This window comes from Lathamus discolor (assembly GCF_037157495.1).
Source record: "Lathamus discolor isolate bLatDis1 chromosome W unlocalized genomic scaffold, bLatDis1.hap1 SUPER_W_unloc_1, whole genome shotgun sequence".
NCBI lineage: Eukaryota > Metazoa > Chordata > Aves > Psittaciformes > Psittacidae > Lathamus > Lathamus discolor.
The window spans coordinates 875218-897889 of record NW_027069096.1 but is presented as its reverse complement, the minus strand read 5'-3'; the positions used below and the strand labels follow the sequence as shown (position 1 = coordinate 897889).

Genomic DNA, 22672 nt, shown 5'->3' with positions numbered 1-22672 from the left:
CTTCTTCCAAGCTCAGGATCGGAGCGTCCCAATGAGTAGGAAGTCAAGTAAGGGATCTAGGAGACCGGCGTGGTTAAACAAGGAGCTGCTGGGCAAACTCAAGTGGAAAAGGAGAATCTATGGATTATGGAAGGAGGGGCTGGCCGCTTGGGAGGAATATAGGACAGTTGTTAGAGGATGTAGGGAGGCAATTAGGACAGCTAAGGCCTCCTTGGAACTCAATCTTGCTAGTCGGGTTAAAGACAATAGAAAGGGCTTCTTCAAATACATAGCAAATAAAACTAACACAAGAGGCAATATAGGCCCACTGCTGAACGAAGTGGGTGCCCTGGAGACAGAGGATATAAAGAAGGCAGAGGTGCTGAATGCCTTCTTTGCCTCTGTCTTTACTCCTGCAGACTCTCCCCGAGGGCCCCGGATTTCTATAGCCCCAGAAGGAGTCAGGACAAAGGAGGAGTTTGCTTTGGTAGATGAGGATTGGGTTAGGGATCAGCTATGCAAACTGGACATCTGTAAATCGATGGGTCCGGATGGAATGCACCCACGGGTGCTGAGGGAGCTGGCGGAGGTCATTGCTAGGCCACTTTCCATCATCTTTGGTAAGTCGTGGGAAACGGGCGAGGTGCCTGAGGACTGGCGGATGGCAAAGGTCACACCAATCTATAAGAAGGGCAAGAAGGAGGACCCGGGTAATTATAGACCGGTCAGCCTTACCTCCATCCCTGGAAAGATGATGGAACAACTTATTCTTGACTCCATCACTAGGCATATCAAGGATGAGGGGGTCATTAAGAACAGCCAACATGGTTTTATGAGGGGGAAGTCATGTATGACCAACCTTATAGCCTTCTATGAGGAAGTGACTAGGTGGAGGGATGATGGTAGAGCGGTAGATGTAGTTTTTCTTGATTTCAGTAAGGCATTTGATACTGTCTCTCACAGCATCCTCATAGATAAGCTAAGGAAGTGTGGGCTTGACGATCAAGTAGTGAGGTGGATCGAGAACTGGTTGAAAGGAAGAAGGCAGAGAGTTGTGGTCAATGGCGCAGAATCTAGCTGGAGGTCTGTGACTAGTGGAGTTCCTCAGGGGTCGGTGCTGGGACCGGTGCTGTTTAATATTTTCATCAATGACCTGGATGAGGGAACTGAGTGCACCCTCAGCAAGTTTGCTGATGACACAAAACTGGGAGGAGTGGCTGACACACCAGAGGACTGTGCTGCCATTCAGCGAGACCTGGACAGGCTGGAGAGTTGGGCGGGGAGAAACTTGATGAAATTCAACAAGGGCAAGTGTAGAGTCTTGCGTCTGGGGAAGAACAACCCCATGTACCAGTACAGGTTGGGGGTTGACCTGCTGGAAAGTAGCGAAGGGGAAAGGGACCTGGGGGTCCTGGTGGATAGGAGGATGACCATGAGCCAGCAATGTGCTCTTGTGGCCAAGAAGGCAAATGGCATCTTAGGGTGCATTAGAAAGGGAGTGGTTAGTAGGTCAAGAGAGGTTCTCCTCCCCCTCTACTCAGCCTTGGTGAGGCCGCATCTGGAATATTGCGTCCAGTTCTGGGCCCCTCTGTTCAAGAAGGACAGGGAATTGCTTGAAGGAGTCCAGCGCAGAGCCACAAAGATGATTAAGGGAGTGGAACATCTCCCTTATGAGGAGAGGCTGAGGGAGCTGGGTCTCTTTAGCTTGGAGAAGAGGAGACTGAGGGGTGACCTCATCAATGTTTACAAATATGTAAAGGGTGGGTGTCAGGATGATGGAGCTAGGCTTTTTTCAGTGATATCCAGTGATAGGACAAGGGGCAATGGGTGTAAACTAGAGCATAGGAAGTTCCACGTTAACATCAGGAAGAACTTCTTTACTGTAAGAGTGACAGAGCACTGGAACAGGTTGCCTGGGGGGGTTGTGGAGTCTCCTACACTGGAGATATTCAAGGCCCGCCTGGACAAGTTCCTGTGTGATGTACTGTAGGTTACCCTGCTCTTGCAGGGGGGTTGGACTAGATGATCTTTTTAGGTCCCTTCCAACCCTTGGGATTCTGTGATTCTGTGATTGGGAAACCATGTAACAAAGAAGTTTACAAGTATAAACTCAATGTTTCATTATGTCCTTTGAGAAAATACTAAGAGAATGGTTACTCTCTAAATTTGACATGGTATAGGTGAGAAAGAAGGCTGAAATTCCTTTTTAATTTAATCTCCAGTACAGAAGACTACACCACCATAAGCCAACTTAGGTGAAGCAAAGACAGTGCAGATTAGAAGTACAAAACTACATGTTTGAGCAACACCGTGTTATTCGTGTGACAGAAAACTCTTTCCTCCAGTAACTACCATATGGTTTCACCTAACATAGCCTGTTTAACTGCATTAAGTGCTAAAACACTCCTAGAGCTTTAGGGGCACTTCACAAGAGAGGAAAAAAACCAACAACACCCCCCCACCCCACCCAAAAACCCAAACCCACACACAGACAAACCCCCCCCCCCCAAAAAAAAAACAACAAAACAACAAACCAAAATAAACCATGCTGCCCTGACAACTGAAGAACCAAGTCCATATATCTCAGAATGCACTACTATTTCACTGATGGGCACAGTGCCAAAAGATCTTCAGCCATTTTAAGAAATACCCAAAACTGGATGATCCTGCAAAGCTTAAGAGGAAGCAGCCTCTCCTTAGTAAGGTTTTGCATGACTTGGGAAGGATCAGTAAAAGGATAACTATGAAAGCATCAGACCCATGCTTTCCCACAATACAGTTTTAAGGAAAGCCTTGAGAAGTTTGGCATGTCCTTTAAGACAAGAGGATGATGCTACCTCTGGGCATGGGAATCCATCATAGACTATTGATGCTGCCTGTTTTTATAAGGGAGCTAACTGATTATGATTTCAGCTGAGGATGCTTGAAGCAACCCAACTGACCTGACCTCTGAAAATACATAACAGAAGCTGCCTTGCAGGCCTGATCTTCGAAAGAAGAATAATCTGAAAGGTCCCCTTTGTTCTATCTTCAAAGGTTTAGGAAGTAAAACATCATTGGGCATAAAATGGATCTCATGCCTGTAGTAATTTAAATGAATAGAAGTCTTGAGGGGAAAAAAAACCCATGCCCTTCTCTACTGTCATCCACAAGCCTCTGTTTATCCAAAGCCAGACTGGCACAACTGTTGCAAGTGAAAAGTCTTCATAAAGACTAACATTCATACAGCATAAAACCTTAAAGATCACAGCATTAAAAAATTAAAAAAACACCACACACACCAAAACCAGCAGAGTACCAAAGAAGTTATAATTAGACATTGTAGCTATTACTCCTTGCCCTTCTAATTCCCCAAATTGGATAGACACATCTTCTTCCAAATGAAGTTAAAAACCCCCAAAAGCTTATAGTGTGTCAAAGCAGAATGGAACTAGAAAGAGAGTTCTGGGAATCCACATTCAAAACTAGTACCACCTCCGTTTCCAACTTCACATCAGATCCACAGTTAAACTGTTCTGGAGTATAATGCCCTTAAAATAAGCCCTTCAAGTTGGAGGCCCACACACTTCCATAAAGAAAAATAAGTTTCTTCATGCTCTGATGAGGACCCCTTCTAATTAACACTCCTTCCTCCTTAGGCCCTTTAAGTTCTCTGTATTTGTTTGAGCTGCATTCTGTCTACAGAGAGTAGTGCGTTCAGAGGGACTTGTCAAAAGAGCAGAACATATGGATACACTGCTTCTAATTGATAAATGAATTTAGAAAGTTTCTTCCATGTCATGATCACTTATAACAATTTGCTAAAGTAAGGAAGCATTTAGCATTCCCTATCAACCAGAAAACTATTTTCAACTAGAAAATAGCAAATCTGAGAAGTACAAGAGAACACAAACCCAGCACATTACCAAGACAGATTTAATCAGGGTGAGATGCTCTCTTCTACTCCCAACTCACCAGCTTGCTCAGTATTATATATTTCTCTGGTTTAGATTACCTCAATTCTTACAAACGAAAAGGGGATAGAAAAGAAAATCCCCCCAGTCAGAACAGTATGTATCCTAGATTTAGGGTGTGCAGGGGGTGAATTTCCTCATTAACAATAAACCAGAGCACACATCCTGACAAATCACAGGAAATACTGAATGTTCAGCATTAAGAAAGGAAGTCCAGGTTTCTTTCCCAATTTAGATGAGATGGAATCTAGTTTAATACCTTGGATAAACTGTAAGAAGTCCCTCCAGCAAAATTTCAACTGCAGCAAGACATTTTAATGATATCTCTTGGGATAAAAAACTGCTCTGTGAAACATTATTTGTTATATACACACTGTTTAGTCTCCTCTTTCTGTTTTTCAATAGTCCTACAAATGAGCAACACAGTGAAAGGAGCAACTACTTGCTGTATCCTCTTCTGCCATTAGTAGCATTGTCAATTCAACTTTCAGATGCAGAAACCTCCTCCAACTTCAATACTGACAATGCACACCTACAAAAGTTACATAACTGAAAATATCTGCCTGCCCTTTAGGTTTATAAAGACTGCCTTTTGTGGCAGACTCAGGTCTCAGGGTTGCAGAGGTGCTACAAAGTACAAACACTGCAGAAAAACCAGGCCTGTGTCTGACAGAGCACTGAGTTCTGCTGCAGAGTTAAAACTGCTGCATGTAAATGAAAGCCAGAATGACTCTGCAAGAGACCAGCTGAACACCCACATTTTCAAGGTTCAGCCTACCCTAAGGCATGCATGTAACAGAGAAGCTGCTCCAGTCTCCATTTCCCTCAGAAGAATTTTAATGGAAAGATGGAAATCAAAACCCTCCAAAATATGACTTTGCCAATCACTTTTAAGAAGTAGAAAAGCACAGCAAACAGAGCGGTTTAATATGAAAGTAAAAACTTACCGTGTCTGAAGTTCCTTCCAGCAGTATGTTGATTGCTCTGTTCACATCCCCATTACAGTCATGTAGTGCCACTATGCACTCATCCTGGTTTTTCCCCGTCACTTCAATAAGCTGGCAGTACGAGTCAAACATGTTAAAATATCCAAATTGTCATTACAAAAAAAAAAAAGATAAGAGTTAGCACCACCACAGAATCTAAAAATGTACATAGTTATTGCTTCAAAGCAAACTAAAATCCTAAATAAACACAAATTAAATGGTAATCAAGAAAGCACTCTTTCACACTTTTTTTTAACTTTATGCTCACAGCAAATGCTGTCACTCCTGGGACAGCAGCATATGAGGGTAAAGATGCAAGAGACCAGGATAACTCCAGTATCATCCTCTCTCTCCCCAAACATCACCCTCTTTATCCCACTGTGTGAGAACAGACATAAGGTAAGCCATGGCAGAGAACAGATCCATCTGGAAAAACATCCAGATTAAGAAAAGTTATTTTTCAGCCAGATCAGTGCTCTCGATCCATTTCACAGCATAAGGCCACACAAAAGGCATAAGTGATGGCTGCTTAAGGAGACCTAGTACAGAATTATGCTCCATGGGCCTGTGGTACACATCCTGAGGTGTGTGGGATGGAAACAGTCTTCTCATGGGACATCCAGCAACTTCACCCAAAGAAAAAAAACAAAACGAAACAAACCCCCACAAAAAAACACGAGCAACAGAACAAGTTTATTACAAGAACAACAAAAAGCACTTAATGCTTCAGAGAAGATTTTACAAAGGAAATCAAGAAATCTGCTCCTCTGCTGCATTAATGCATTCACAATAATTCTTCTCTCCTGGGTGTACTCCTTCATGAGTTGTGATGAGTTCGGTAGAACAAAATCACTGATACCCACAGCAGAACAGGGACCTGAATTCTCAATACTGCCAGAATTAATGGTCTCAGCTATAATTCAGTAATGGAAACTCAAGCATCTACACCCAAAACTCAGCATGATAGAGGAAATTATTTCATTTTCATAGTATAATGCTGTAATATTAACACATATACAGATCTGGAAGGTCAGATTTTTTTTTTTTTTTAACAACACTTCAATTCACCTTCAAGCTATTAGATTTTTACTTTTCCTGAAAAACAGCCAAGATATTGGCAAACTCAGTTTACACAGGTGACATTTTTTCCATGTGAGTGTACATGTGGACAAGCTAAATGCACTCTTTATTCTGACAAGCATTAAGCATCAGGACCATACTAGAGATATCTTGGCTCATGTCTCTTCCAGAAGGTATGAGCTTTGGCTTAAAGGCTTGTCTACAAAGGAAAATACACCAGTGTAACTATACAGCCAGAGCTGTATACCTATATATATGTGTGTGTGTGTATGCTTCCACACAATTTCTTGTAAACAGACTTTACAGTGCAATAAGAGTACTTTTTCCTACTTAAACTTATGTCCTTCTGAAAAAGGTTTCATCTAAATCAGAAACAGACAATCTGGCTCCAAAATGTAAACCAACTTCAGAACACCTTATTATTGCAGAGCATAAGAACTCTGTACCATAACAAACATACTTGTTTCACTTTGTCTTCAAAATCTGCATCATTCTTATCGTAGATCATCTGAGCAAGGCGAATCTGTTCTGCTGTTGCCTGAAAAACCCAAACATCCAATAAAGTACACAGACGGTAACAACATAATTTTTTTAAGTATCTCCTAGTGTCACTATTTTTTTTTTCCAGATTCTCAAAAAGAACATATGCAACAAGCACAGAGGTGCTATGGGGAAGCGATTAACATCTCCTCTATGCCCATTTTATAGTCAAAAAGTTAGCTGGGATAGAAGCAATTTCAAAATGTTCTAACTTGTTTGAACCACAGTTAAAGGTCACCACATAGACAAGACAACCATATAATAAAGTAGAATTTATCACAGAAGCCTACACTTTGATATTATTACTTTTATTTAGTATCTACCACTCCAGAATTAGAGTTTTATCATAGCAAACTGGCACCGGTATTTCTAAATTAACCACATCTGACAATTCCTGCTCCCATTACTTTCCACGACTCTCCCAATAACCTGACTCTAGTTTTACAAGCACTTAAGAAGAAATCAAGTCTTGCCTCAACATTTTGCCAGTGAACAGCTGCACTCATTTTCTTTATAAGCAAATACTGGTCTTTGAAAACTGCTAAAGGATCTTGCTACTGATATAATGTTTCTGGACCACAAATCCATGCTGGCAACTTCTCCAAAAGCTGAAAGACTAAAATAGATGGATGCAATAAAGTGCCATAAATCCAAATAGGCCCCAGAGAGAAAGCAACTCAAGAACATTAACATCTCATCATACAGGCCACTCTTCATAGTGTGGCATTTGCAGTCTAATTCATCTGCACTCCCACGAAAATACCAAAGATAACTGCTGGACCTAATTTGATTTCTGCTCAAACAGAAGAGGCTACCATCTCATACTAGAGAAGGCTGATACTGAAGAGAGCCAAGACCCAAAATGCGAGTTGATGTGCTGCAGAAGACTTCTTCATTGAGAAGGGGAACTACTTCATCCACTGAAATTCTTGATGGAAAGGATTCATCCTGGGCAACTGGTTGATTTACACCTTTCAGTCTCACTTCACAGGATACCCACATGAAATTTTGTGCCTCATGAGTTCAGACTTAATCAGCCTCAAACTGCTTCACTTTTGGAGTTAAATAAATACAAGCTCTAGAGAAGGTCACTAAGTGTAAATCCTGAGAAGAATCTAAAAATTACTCCACTGTACACAACCAGCTGCTTATTTGCTGAGAAGTTACTGAAGCTGTCCCAGTTCCTTGAGAGAAGCAACATTTGCTGTGCTCAGAGGCTATGTTCCAAGACAATTAGCATTCGTAATGGAGTTAAGAACTTCGCACTACTTCACATTTTCAAAGTGTCATGCTGATAGCTTCATACATCAGTTGGTAACACAGGGGAGAACCTGCTCTGGAATACCCCACGACAGCCCTGGTACCACCCCTCCCACCCTCTATGAAAGCCTCCTGGCGAGCACAGTTCTCTGTGTGAAGGAGCTTGCTCTTGGTGTCTGCCAAGAGCTCAGCAAAGAGCAAAAGCAAAAGGTCTGCTGGTTTCAGGACATTAAGCCCTGTTGATCTATCTTCTCACTCTGATTTAAGCCTCCTCAGGCCCACTGCAACTGTTAACCTAGTGAAGAGATTTCCTTTAAAGGTATCCAGAATAAAAATGTTCAGACAACGCAATTTCTGTAGACATGACAGCATATTTGACCAGAAACAGGAAACTGTTAAGATTCATTTCTTTTCTACAAACCAACTTTTCTTCAAGTCAGTGTTAAAAGACAAAAATATACCAATTTTATGACAATATCAAATGTTTGACAGTATCTTCAGTTTTCCTGTGTAAGGCGAGAGCTTAGAAACAAGCAGGTGGGATATCACTAATGTTTATGCCAGTGGATTACACCCAGATTAAAACTGAAGATTCAGAAGAAAAAAGCCAACAAAGGCACAAGAGGTGTTTACTATACAAACACCAAATCAGTGTCACTAAAAGTTTTGGTTTCTTTCCCCAGCAACTGGTGGCTATTTTTAAGGCACCAGTGTTACAAGTAACATTGTAGTATCCTATAAAAGAGTATAATTAAGTTTTAATTGCAACTATAAGAAAATAGCAGCATCTTAAGACAACTAAAACTTTGCTCAACCTTACAAGATATATTATTTTTGCAGCATAACAGAATGCAGGAAATTAACAACTTCAAACTACCAGAGAACAGAAGTGTGCAAAACACAAAATTAAGTGACGGTTATAGGCCCAGGTCTTATAATAAAACGGGATATTTACTATCCAGAAGCAATGCAAAAGAACTGTGATGCAATTTCTTAAATAACTGAAATAATGATCAATGAGACATTATGATATGAAATCTCCATTTGGGAAAGCAACATTATTCTACATTCGGAAAAATGAATCCACAGTAATTGAATAGTAAACCCCCATACATTTCTGTTGATCTATCTGCCAATGTCTGCCCTGTTCCATGGAACCCCAAACTGGGCAGAACACTCCACTGCTGTCTTACAAATGTCAAAAAAGGGGAAACCACCACTTTTGTCAACCTGCTCACTATATTCCTGTAGCCTTGTTATAAAACAAAACCAAATTCAATTTTATCTGCTGAGTCACTTTCTAAATCCACATATACTCTTCCAAAAGAGTCTGATTCCTCACCCACCTTTTCTCAGTTTTTACTGACTTATGAAGAAATACATATCATTACACGCACACTTTCAACTCAAATTATATAGTATTACATACCTGTACTACTTGCTTCTGTGGTTGTGCTGGCTGTGTGGTTGAAATTTGTGTTTTGTCCCGAGCGCCCCGGGTACGTTCACTGCCCACTGAAGTCATCATATACAGTATATACAAAACAATGTATGTACAAAATAGAAAATCTGACAGGAAAATTAAAAAGAAAAAAAAAAGACAAAAAAAAGAGCATGAGTTAAGACAGGGTACTGATTCGATACCCAGATACCATACAAATGCAGTAGCTTGAACTCTTCGTGCATTTAACCCGAACCCCATGCAGAGACTCTTGAGAAAGCAGTTTTAATACACTATTACTGGATTTATCTCAGTCTTTACTATAAAGGGGGAAATGCAATGGATAAAACACATTTTTGTCAGCTGATTTGGATCTGCCTAGATCTGTACTTCCAGAGAACATCTAAATATCATGGCTTTTCACAGTGATTTAACATATAGACTTTTCCATCTCCTGAAATTTCAGCTCCAGCTGTATCACTCTGTAAATTTCTGTAATGCCTGTTTGTCTTGATTTCATGCCTGGAATTTAATCACTCTCATACCCTCTGAAAACACTAATGCAAAAAATCGCATTCACAAATGTGGTAGCTCATCTCTTCACCGTCATCAAACTGCTTTCCTGCTGTCCTGGGTTCAGCTGCAAGTTATTTTTCTCCTTAGTAGCTGCTGCAGTGCTGTGTCTTTGACTTTAGTCTGAGAACAACGCTGATAACACACCAATGTTTTTAGCTGTGGCTAAGAAATGCTTACTCCAACCAAGGACTTGTGCTGTCTCATGCTCTGCCAGTGAGGAGGGGCACAGGAAGCCAGAAGGAAGCAGAGACAGGACACCTGACCTGAACTAGTCCAAGGGGTATTCCATACCACAGCACGTCATGCCCAGTATATAAACTGGCGGGAGTTACCCGGAAGGCCCAGACTGCTGCTTGGGTCAGGCTGGGTGTCAATCAGAGGGTAGTGAACGATTGTACTGTGCATCACATGCGTTTATTCTTTTCATTTTCCCCTCTTAGTATCATATTCTCTCCCCTTGTTATTTCCCTTATCATTATTATTACTGGTGGTAGCAGTAGTTTTGTATTATACCTTAGTTACTGGACTATTCTTATCTCAACCTGCGGCATTCACATTCTTTCGATTCTCCTCTCCATCCCTCCAGGATAGGGGGAGAAAAAGGGGGGGAGTGAGTGAGCGGCTGCATGGTTCTGAGTTACTAGACGGGCTTAAACCATAGCACCTGCAAACATATGATAGTCATGACTAACATCTAATCTACTTTTCGCCTCTCATTTATAAGAGAGATGATTCTTACCTTTAAATCCAGCTACTATTTCTCCTCTGTTCTCCCTCATATTTACAGAAATTACTTACAAAACTACCTATTGGAGTTACTGGAGACCAGTAACGAGTGGTGTCCCTCAGGGATCGGTGTTGGGACCGGTCTTGTTTAACATCTTCAGTGCTGACACGGACAGTGGGATTCATAGAATCATAGAATAGTTAGGGTTGGAAAGGACCTCAAGATCATCTAGTTCCAACCCCCCTGCCATAGGCAGGGACACCTCACACTAAACCATCCCACACAAGGCTTCATCCAACCTGGCCTTGAACACTGCCAGGGACGGAGCACTCACAACCTCCCTGGGCAACTGATTCCAGTGTCTCACCACCTTAACAGGAAAGAATTTCCTCCTTATATCCAATCTAAACTTCCCCAGTTTAAGTTTTAACCTGTTACCCCTTGTTCTGTCACTACAGTCCCTGACGAAGAGTCCCTCCCCAGCATCCCTATAAGCCCCCTTCAGATACTGGAAGGCAGCTATTAGGTCCCCACGCAGCCTTCTCTTCTCCAGGCTGAATGCGCCCTCAGCAAGTTTCCTGATGACACCAAAGTTGCGGTTTGGTTGATACGCTGGAGGGAAGGAATGCCATCCAGAGGGACCTCGACACGCTTGTGAGGTGGGCTGATGCCAACCTCATGAAGTTTAACCATGATGAGTACAAGGTCCTACACCTGGGTCAGAGCAATCCCAGGCACAGCTACAGGTTGGGCAGGGAAGAGATTCAGAGCAGCCCTGTGCAGAAGGACTTGGGGGTGTTGGTTGTTGACAAACTTAACATGAGCCGGCAGTGTGCGCTTGCAGCCCAGAAAGCCAACCGTATCCTGGGCTGCATCAAAAGGAGCGTGATCAGCAGGTCGAAAGAGGTGATCCTGCCCCTCTACTCTGCTCTTGTGAGACCTCACCTGGAGTATTGTGTGCAGTTCTGGTGTCCTCAACATAAAAAGGACATGGAACTGTTGGAACAAGTCCAGAGGAGGCCACGAGGATGATCAGGGGACTGGAGCACCTCCCATATGAAGACAGGCTGAGAAAGTTGGGGCTGTTCAGCCTGGAGAAGAGAAGCTGCGTGGAGACCTCATAGCAGCCCTCCAATATTTGAAGGGGGCCTATAGGGATGCTGGGGAGGGACTCTTCATCAGGGACTGTAGTGACAGGACAAGGGGTAATCTGTTAAAACTTAAACAGGGGAAGTTTAGATTGGATATAAGGAGGAAATTCTTTCCTGTTAGGGTGGTGAGACACTGGAATTGGTTGCCCAGGGAGGTTGTGAGTGCTCCATCCCTGGCAGTGTTCAAGGCCAGGTTGGACGAGGCCTTAGGTGAGATGGTTTAGTGTGAGGTGTCCCTGCCCATGGCAGGGGGGTTGGAACTAGATGATCTTAAGGTCCTTTCCAACCCTAACTATTCTATGATTCTATGATTCTATTACCTTGCTCTAAACATACCTTTGTTGCATGGCAACAAAGAAACCCTAAAGAAAATCCAAATATGACACACACACATCACTGCTACCCAGTTTGAAGCAGTCAGCTTTTATTCTCTTTTATCCTCTAGCATTAAAATTACTTTGAAAAAAGGAATTTATTATTCCACCATGCTTGTACAGCATCTAACATAAGGTTAATTGATAAGCACAGTTTAGAATAGCTATGATAAGAGAAAATGGACCTCTCAGCTGATCAGAACAGTCACTCTACCTGGCTTCTGTCACCATCACACTTGGAAGCAAAACTGCACATCTAGGTAATTAAGGACAACCTGCAAATGGTGCACCTGGGTAGAAGGAGATGTACAAAGAAGCAGCAAAACGCTTCTACTGCGGCCCCAATGTATGAACGTGCCTCAGCATGCACCTTGTCAGGGCAGCAGCCTTGGTGCAGGCTGGCTATCACTGAACTCAATGCACAGTAATGCTGAACGGTAAAAACTGAGCAAACTGCTGTGACCACACAGACATGGATATGTTCAATACCCAGCTGCTCACTAGCACTCACACTCAGTAACTGCAATGAGATGATTCAATTTAAACACTGATCGGCAATACTCAGGAACCTCATCTAGATTAAGACAGACCCATTATCATCTAAATCTCTTCTTCACTTCAGAAATACCTTTTTGTTGGCCAAAACTGAACCCAAACACTTAATTTCTTTATGTGCTAGTTAAAACATTCAATAAAATCTGAGGAGAAAGCATATTTCCATGAAATCTTACATATTTAACAAGAAAAGGCCTGCCTTTACCAGGAAGTAACTGTAGTATGAGCTGAATTGGAACACTATTTCTCCACCTTTATGAATATATTCACCAAAGCCAATCTGTCTCCCATTCTCTCAAAGAAGCCTAACTTTGTTGTCTTCTAAGCCCCAGAACACACAGGCTTTCAGAGCACGGAGCTTGATGTGGAGATGCTCTGAATAGCAAGTTCAACACTTACTGCTATTTGGTCATGGCTGTCCACTAATATTTTAAACACACTATGGACAATCTTGTCATAGTTTAAACCCAGCCAGCAACCCAGAACCACACAGCCGCTCACTCACTCCCCCCACCTTCCTACCCCAGCTCCCAGAGGGATGGGGAGAAGAATCAAAAGAATGTAACTCCAGGGGTTGAGATAAGAATAGTCCAGTAACTAAGGTATAACACAAAACCACTACTGCTACCACCAATAATAATAATGATAAGGGAAATAACAGGGGAAGAGAACACAACCACTCACCACCCACCGACCGATACCCAGCCCAACGTGAGCAGTGATCTAGTCCTTCTGGGTAACTGCCCCCAGTCTACATACTGGGCATGACATGCTGTGGTATGGAATACTTCTTTGGCTAGTTTAGGTCAGGTGTCCCTTCTCTGCTTCCTCCTGGCTTCCCCTCCTCACTGGCAGAGCATGAGATTCAGAAAAGGCTTTTGGTTAGAGTAAACATGACTTAGCAACAACTGAAAACACTGGTGTTATCAGCGTTGTTCCCAGGCTGAAAGTCAAAAACACAGCACTGTGCCAGCTACTAAGAAGGAGAAAAATGACTGCTACAGATGAACCCAGGACAAATCTTCAGTTGAGTTTGCAGTAGAAATTACTGTCTTTTGCTCTTTGCATTAAAATCTGCTTTATCAGCCTTGCTGACTGGACTGCCAATATCAAAAAGCAAATTTAAGTTTATATACACCAATAGTGACCTTTGGATTTTTTGTGTGGCAGCATTTTTTCAGGTTTTGTTTGCTTGTTGCAAATTATCAGTCAGCTCATCGTGATTTGAGCCTAACACAAAAAGAAATGAAAAAAAAAAAAAAACAGAACAGAGAACATGATAGAGAGCACTAACCTCTCTGAAAGACAAGCTAATAGTTTCAAATATGATTGTCTGGAAATAGCCCACTGCGATTTAAGATACATTGAGAAATTATAACCCTGCTGGCCTTCAATTTGCTCAATTTCTGAATTAACATGTTTACAGAATCCGGTACCCAGAAATGTTGGCATACATTTCAATGCTATTTTCTCTGATTTCATTAAAGCTACTCAAAATATTGTGATCCATGTTTTGGACATGATGGCAGTACATACAGGTTAAAACAAAGAGTTTTACATTTGTTTGTAAAGCACATGCTAAACTATAGCCTATATTTCTAATAGCCAGACAATCTATGGTTACCAAGGAGAACTGCGTCTTTTCTCCCCCTCCTAACACATATTTTACAGTGCCTCTGTGTCACTGCTGTTTAAGCCACATTTGTTCTTCAGGATGAAAGGATGCTTTAAGAAGAAAGGTATGCACACAAGCATTTGAAACACTCCTGAGGGATGAAGCAGCACAGCACAAGATCAGCCTGATGGTGGGAACAGAGCTAAACACCTGAACAGTGTAAGGGGGTCTTTAAAGAAGATCCTTATCTTGCTGACCGTGCAGCACAATTTGGCAACAGGTCCAAAGCAGACAACCAGAGAAGGTGAAAGCCTCCTGGCAGCAGTATGGACTTGTACTTGCTTCAGACAAGCGTGGAAACACACCCTTAGTTTGATATTCCCCATCAAGCCAACAAGGACATGTTATAATCTATTTCAGACACAATCCAGTGTTCTTAAAAGCACAACTGGCACCTTGATATAAAGGGAGCTTTCAAAATAAAGCTATTTTGTTACTCCTTGGTTGGCTCCCACTATCTACAAGGCAGTGTCCACACAGCACAATCAGCCCAGCTCCATCAGCACATACAAGGAGCAGGGGAAGGGCTCTGCTCCGCCACCAACAGTGCACTGACCAAGGAAACATTGCCCTCATCGCGCCAGGCTGAGGTTTCACACCCTACCACACCTACTCTTTAGTACGGAAGCAGCAGGAAGAAGGGAGGCAGATAGCCACTGCCTTCAAATTACCACAGTGACTACAATTATGAGCATTAAGTGGGATATTGCTAAGTAATAAGATGGGGCTGAACAAGAACATTCCCTTGCGTGCAAAGCAGCTTCTTATTCTCCCCAGTTTCTCATATTAAAGTCTGTTTCGCAGGCTGCTGTCATAACAATGAGTAGAATGTCACAAATTGATGAACTAAATTTTAACTGCAGATCAAATGAGGAAAGAAGATTTGAAAGACAACTCTTAACATCTGTTTAATAAAGATCAAAAAATATTCAGACAAGCAGATGTTTCAGTTTTCATGTCAGGGTCTGGCTCAAAAGTCCCTCATCAGCAGTTAATACTTGACTTTGTAGACACATTGCGATTCTAGCAAGCAGACAAAACAGCTGTATGCTTTAGCAGTAGATACACATTAAACAAAACAGACCCTTAGAGCACTAGCAGAAAAGAAGGAGAAAGCATTAAAGAAAGAGACTGGACTCCCCAAAACTGCTGTGTAAAGAATGGTGGTCATACTTTCTTTCATGACAATAAAAAAAAAAAAAAGTGCACAAGATTGCTGTAAGCATTTTTTTTCCACTAATGTAGTCTAGTACCCCCACAGAAAGGTTGTCTCTCAGTACACTGCATTTAAACACCAAAACCAAAACAGAACCCCTTGATCAATAAGCAGTTAAGAAAATTGTTAACTTCAGCACTTCCTTATAAAGCAAATACTTACTTAAAAATGGAAAGCATCAGAGGCATTTAAGAGAAAAATCACCCCAAATCTCAAGGTTTTGTTTTAGTTTGTCTGTACAGCAAGTTTAGCCCAAGGACCTACACTGCAATAGCAGATATAGTAAAGTATAATCAGCCATCACTAGACTGGACTGCTCTGAGAGACTGTAACAAGAGATGGAGCCTCACATCATGGACCAGATGGACTCAGCAGCTTTACAGGGACTGGTCCATGCACTAAGATAAGAGTGCACTGAGATAAGAGTGATGGTATACTGAAAATGTGGGATCTGAGCATGATGTGAATGGTATGGAATAAGGGGTGGATACTGTCCTGGGTTCAGCAGTAGCAGTTATTTTTCTCCTTCTTAGTAGCTAGTGCAGTGCTGTGTTTTGATTTTTTGGCCTGGAAACAGTGCTGATAACACCGATGTTTTAGTTGCTGCTCAAATGTTTGGTCTGGCCAAGAACTTTCTGAGTCTCATGCTCTGCCAGGGAGGAGGGGAGGTCGAGAGGAAGCAGAGACAGGACACCTGACCCAAACTGACCAAACAGGTATTCCGTACCACAGCACGTCATGCCTAGGATGTAACAGGGAGTGAGCCGGAAGGGCTGGGACTGCAGGGTTGGACAAGGTATCGGTCAGTGCTCAGCTGGGGGGGTGGGGCGAGTTATTGGTTGGCTGGTGTTGAGGTGTTGTATTCTTTCACAGAATCACAGAATCCCAAGGGTTGGAAGGGACCTAAAAAGATCTTCTAGTCCAACCCCCCCACAAGAGCAGGGTAACCTACAGTACATCACACAGGAACTTGTCCAGGCGGGCCTTGAATATCTCCAATGTAGGAGACTCCACAACCCCCCTGGGCAACCTGTTCCAGTGCTCTGTCACTCTTACAGTAAAGAAGTTCTTCCTGATGTTAACGTGGAACTTCCTATGCTCCAGTTTACACCCATTGCCCCTTGTCCTATCACTGGGTATCACTGAAAAAAGCCTAGCTCCATCATCCTGACACCCACCCTTTACATATTTGTAAACATTGATGAGGTCACCCCTCAGTCTCCTCCATGCTAAAGAGACCCAAGTTCCCCAAAGTTCCAAGGAGGCCTTAGCTGCCCTAATTGCCTCCCTACATCCTCTAACAACTGTCCTATATTCCTCCCAAGCGGCCAGCCCCTCCTTCCATAATCCATAGATTCTCCTTTTCCACTTGAGTTTGCCCAGCAGCTCCTTGTTTAACCATGCCGGTCTCCTAGATCCCTTACTTGACTTCCTACTCATTGGGACGCTCTGATCCTGAGCTTGAAAGAAGCGGTCCTTGAATGCTGACCAACTATCTTGAGCCCCTTTACCGCCTAGTACCCTTTCCCATGAGACTTCCCTTAGCAGTTGATTGAAGAGGCCAAAGTTGGCCCTTTCCTCTTGTTATTTCCTTTATCATTATTATTATTGGTGGTAGCAGTAGTGATTTGTGTTATACCTTAGTTACTAAACTGTTCTTATCTCAACCCATGGGAGTTGCATTCTTTTTGATTCTCCTCTCCGTCCCTCCGGGTGTAGGGGGAAGGCAAGAAGGGGGGAGTGAATGGACGGGTTGTATGGTTTATGGCTGACTTTGTTTAAACCACAACACTCAACCCATGGGATTTACATTCTTTTGTTTCTCTTTCCCATCCCACCAGGAACAGAGGGAAAAGAACAGGGGGAGTGCATGAGCAGCTGTGTGGCTCTGACTTACCAGCAAGCCTCAAACCATGACAGAAAAGAAACAGCATTAGCTGGCAGTGTGCACTCACAGCCCAGAGGGCCAATTGTACCCTGGGCTGCATGAGAAGGGGCTTGACCAGCAGGACAAAGGAAGTGATCCTGCCCCACTACTCTGATCTCATGAGACCTCACTTGGATTACTGTGTACAGGTCTAGTGTCTTCAACATAAAAAGGACATAGAGCTGTTGAAGCAAGTCCAGAGAAGGGCCACAAGGATGATAAGGGGGCTGGAGCACCTCCCATATGAAGACAGGCTGAGAAAGTTGGGGCTGATCAGCCTGGAGAAGAGAAGGCTGTGTGGAGACGTCATAGCAGCCTTCCAGTATCTGAAGGAGGCCTACAAGGATGCTGGGGAGGCATTCTTCATTAGAGACTGTAGTAATAGGACAAAGGGTAATAGGTTCAAAGCTAAGCAGTGTTAGATACAGGAAAGAAGTTCTTCGCTGTGAGGGTAGTGAGGCACTGGAATGGGTTGCCCAAGGGAGCTGTGAATGCTCCATCCCTGGCAGTGTTCAAGGCCAGGTTGGACAGAGCCTTGGGTGACATGTTTTAGCATGATGCGTCCCTGCCCATGGCAGGGGGATTGAACTAGATGATGCTAAGGTCCTTTCCAAACCAAGCCATTAGGATGGAGAGTGGAGACTAACGGTAGACCAACGAGGAGACTAAGAAAGAGAAAAAAATGACTGCTACTGCTGAATACAGGACAGTATGAAGACAGTATGAATCTATGAAATTTATCTCCAACTTCCTAGTTAGTGTTTTAATTTTTTTTAAAGACGATACCAAAGAGAGAAATTACCTATTTTGTCAAACTGCCTTAGATTTTATTGCACTTAATTCAGGATTTATTTTCTCTCCAATCTAAGTGGGGAGGAAACCACCCTTAGGCTTCTTCTAGACCCACAGTCACTGTTCCAGCTCCCCATCTTTACCTTTCTCTGCAAGTCTGGGCTGACTTAAATGTTGTTTGGCTGCCATGTGTTTTTTGTCTCCAGTAGGAGGGTTCTTGCTCTCCTCTACCATTTCTTTCCAAGCCAAATTATCTTATAATTAAAATAATTCTTTGCACATTCTTCAAATTTGGAAAACCTGAATTAGCAAATCAAAGTTTTCTTCAAAACTTCCTTCCTATTGATCATTAAATTCCTTTCCACAGAAATTTATTCACTCATTTCATAAAGCTAACATATGCCTTTAAATATATTTTTGTAATCTGCCAGTTCATTCATTACTACACTGTACTAAACTAACACCCCCTGATTCCACAGACGTATGCCAGATTTATACACTGTGCAACACAACATTAAATTGCCCAAGTAGAATACCCATTTACTAAAAAATATCCCAAGAAGATATTAGCCACCTATTTTACCATCAATCTAAAAGACCAGTCACTCTGATGATTACTCATTTTGAAAGAAACGGGACTTGCATTCTTCACATTTGTTAGTTTCTGAAACAGTTTATTTTTATTAATTGCAGCACCTCACTCTCAGTACACTGAATTCCGAGATTGTCTGGAATACTAGAATTGAACACTGTAGTTATCAAAAAATGTATCAGTATTAAAATATTACAGGTATTTGGCTTTAGAGATCATACTGCACCTATAAAAACTTCACTGAACAAATGCTTTGGCAATGACAATCTTTAAAATCATTTCAGCAGATATGTTGTAAACATCTATTTTCTCCTAGCAAACCAAAAAGGTATGTCTACACAGAAATCAAGCAAGGCATGGCCAAGATAGATTACAAGTTTTTACAACTGTATTACAAACTTAAGTAACAGCTTTTCAGTCACAATAATAATTTTCAGTAATTTACAGAATGTTATGTAAAAATTCTAGCACAACAGGGGACTGTTAAACATGCTGTAAAAGTAGAGATGACACTGTAAGCTAACTGAGAAAGCAATGGTATGCAAGTTTAAAATGCATAACAGTATGATGATTCAAATGTGTTCTCAGTTTAAACATACAAAGACAGTTTTTCAAGTTCAATGAGTATACTGGCTTTTCAAAAACTAGTAAGAAGACCTGATTCACTATAACGAGGTGAAAATAAAAGTTGTAAAAGGAAAAATTGAACTTACCATTCTACATGCCTCCTTTGATAAGAGCCAAAAGTCCAAGACACATACATGGTTAAGCCAACAGCATTCACCCAAAGCTTTAATCAGCAGTAAGTAAACTGCTGAAAGGCTGCTCACTGTCTCACTTTCAGGACACTGAAACTTGCAGGGGGTTTAGGTGTGTTTTTCTGAAAGCATACAAGTTTCAGATAAGTTGTTATTGCCCTTTTGGTCCCTCCATTTTCCCATGTCTAAACTTTGGAAAAATGCTACTTACCAACCCTGTTGCTATGCTCTAAAACTTTAAGGTAGAAAGTGTTAGCATGACCTTAGTTTTGATATCCCAAAAGAAGTCATGAAGCCTGAGTTTGAGACTTGCTGTCATGGAAGTTACTGCGAGATCACAACTATATCACAGAAATTTCTTTGCAGGATCAAAGGCAAGAGACTGATAGCATGGGATAAAACAGCTCTCCGTACACTGCATTTAAACATCACGGAGTATACATGAAACTGCTGAGAACAGCAACTTTAAGGAGTAAATTTTTATTTCCACTTATTCATGAAAGTCAATTTGAAGAGTTATGTATATATCCAAGAAAAACATTTTGCGCTCTTTTCAGAATTCTTTGCCAGAGGAATAAAGAAAGGAAGGAAAAAGCATGTTTAAATAGATTACCTCATTCCCAAAGCCAGAGACATAGAATGCTTTTTAAGGGAAGTTAAGTTCTCCAATGTTATATACATAATGAATGAAACCTAGAAAATTCCCAGAACACAAAGCACCAAGAGTAAGGCCTTCCCTATCACAGATGATCAGTTAGACTTCAAACTATGTTTTAATATGCAAGCACAATTGAGAACAAAAGCCTTTGTCCAACTGAACTATCACAGTTCCTATGAAATTTAAAAAAACAACCCCTCCCCCCAAAAACAAAACCAAAAAGAATAAAACAAAGAGCCCAAGGAACACAATAACTTTAAGTGAAAAGAAAAATTAGAATTAAATCTGGTGAATAAAAAAGAAAAAAGTCAACTTTATACACTAATGTGAATCCACAAAAGGCTATAACTTTACTTCAGAAGCAACTAAGAATAAATAAATGTCTACCTGGAACTCACTTGTCAGCACAGATTTTAACATGACTAAAATGCAAGTTGTTGAAGAGTTAGAAGTACACTGATGTCAATCTAAAATTCAAACACTAGTTTAAAAGACAAACACAGCTGCAGTGTCAACTAATTCACCATGTAGATTTAATAGCCAAAAGGTATACGGAGAACAGAGACCCCTTCCTTCTCCCCAAATATTCCACCAGGGCTCATCATTCCCAGCGTTCTTTCATTACTCACTTTCAGAGAGGTAATGAGGTTCCCCCGGCATTAATGACTTGAATTCTGCTGCTATGAACCAGACTCCAGATAATTTGAACAAACGATTCAAAGTAGCAACCCATCATAACAGTGATTAAGAATACCAAACTCTTCCCCCCTTTTTCCCCCAGCCCAAAACCAGTCTTGGAACTACCTCCAAGCCACATCTTCCACCTGCTCCTCCACAGCCAACTTATTCTGCCCCTCTACATACTGCATTAAGACCTGCCTATTGAGTCAAGGAGACAACATACCATCAAAAGAACATGCTAACAACTGATCCTAACTTTTCTCCAATACTGTGGAGCAACTGAAAGGGGAAGAAGAGTTGCATGTAAGATTTTCGGTCAGGGTCCGTCAATAAAGGCAGCCCACAACCATAAAACCAGTTCCTGGCCACTCACCACTCCTTAAAGATCTGATGAGGAAAACAATGCTGACTCCATTTCCTAAACTCTTTAATTTGTTCTCTTCTACATTAAGCTCCAATCCCAAACAGCTACTTGTTTATTGCTCCTTGCAAAAGATTTTAGTTACTACAGGTTGGTTGGTTGGTTTTTTTGTTTTTTTTTAATTGCAGTCAATGTTCAAAACCTGCTTGTTCTGGCTTGCAAGGTAAGATGCATCAATCTATATGTATCCCCTGAAAAGGGATGGTTCTGCAGTTTCTTGTCCTATGTTTTATCCTATTTTATAGCAGTTGGGTCATTTCATAAATAGAGAAATGCTTAGGATGCCTTCTGTTGACCAGTTATTTTAATGGATTTGTTTATTGAGAATATAGAAGTTACACATTTTCAGTTTCCTCTCTCCCATGACTGAAGTACTCAAAAGCACTCCCTAGCAATCAACAGCATCAGCAAGGGAGATAAGTCATAAATATTTGAGGTAGGTTTTCTAAGCAGAAACTAAATCTTACTGATGTTTCATTTCAGAGGAATATACTAGAAGAGTCATCCCAGCACTTCCCAGATTCAGTATCCATAACTGTGAAATAATTTTAACCATTTAACTTTATTTTAACCTTTGTCTACAATTGGGGGGGGGGTGGGGGTGGTGTCCTGGGGTTTTAGGGGAAGGATGGTAAATTTTCAAAGAGAGGAAAAATAGACCAATCCAGTTCACTTCTAATTTACCAGGACGCAAAGTTTTGGCTTTAATCTCATTAAAAGTACTCTTAAAAATAATTTTGATGCACGTAGCATCACGAAATTAACTGCTCAATATGCAGAAGTACAATAAGGACTCAGCCTAACCTCTCTTAAATGCTGTATATACATTAAACCATCATTTACAATCCACACAATTCCTAGACAGAACATACACAGGACTTCAGCAACTTTAGCACTATAAGACAATCAAATGTTTGACCTGTTTCTTCCCTCTCAGAACTGCTGAATTATAGTCTTCAGTTCAGCTAGAGCCAAGACAGCCAATTAATTATTTGCAAGCACAGAAGTTACTTGGATTTGAAATATGCATCTTGCTGCATTTTCACAGCACTTTCTCTAAGCACATATCCCAAACTCACCCACCTCTCCACCTATCAAGAGTCATGAATGACTGTTACCACCACCCCTACACTAAATTCAATCCTTAATCCACCTCCTTCTCAAAGGCATTAAGAACATATGGCCTTGAGTTTGCCTGAAGGACTACAGATTTTACTATGTCAAGTACTTTAACCTAAAGAAGAAGCAAGCTTTGGGGAGAGTCTCTCATCAATGCATATAAAAATACCTGAAGGGAAGGTGCAAAGACTCTTTTCAGCAGTTCCCAGTG

The 22672-nt window shown here is 41.6% G+C and overlaps 1 protein-coding gene across 10 annotated transcripts in view; it reads right to left on the bottom strand.

Annotated features, from left to right (window-relative positions):
- Nucleotides 1-22672, bottom strand: part of LOC136006178 (ubiquitin-associated protein 2-like) — a 165418-nt gene that overhangs the window by 135906 nt on the left and 6840 nt on the right. For all 10 annotated transcript variants that reach the window (XR_010608999.1, XM_065664207.1, XM_065664209.1 and 7 more), the window contains exons 2-5: nt 19538-19704; nt 9228-9367; nt 6459-6536; nt 4880-4990 (exon numbers count right to left, since the gene is read on the bottom strand). Coding sequence is in view for 9 of the 10 variants with exons in the window: in XM_065664207.1 (XP_065520279.1) it covers nt 4880-4990; nt 6459-6536; nt 9228-9326 (288 nt within the window). In the remaining variant the exon portion in view is untranslated. The remainder of the gene's footprint in view (nt 1-4879; nt 4991-6458; nt 6537-9227; nt 9368-19537; nt 19705-22672) is intronic.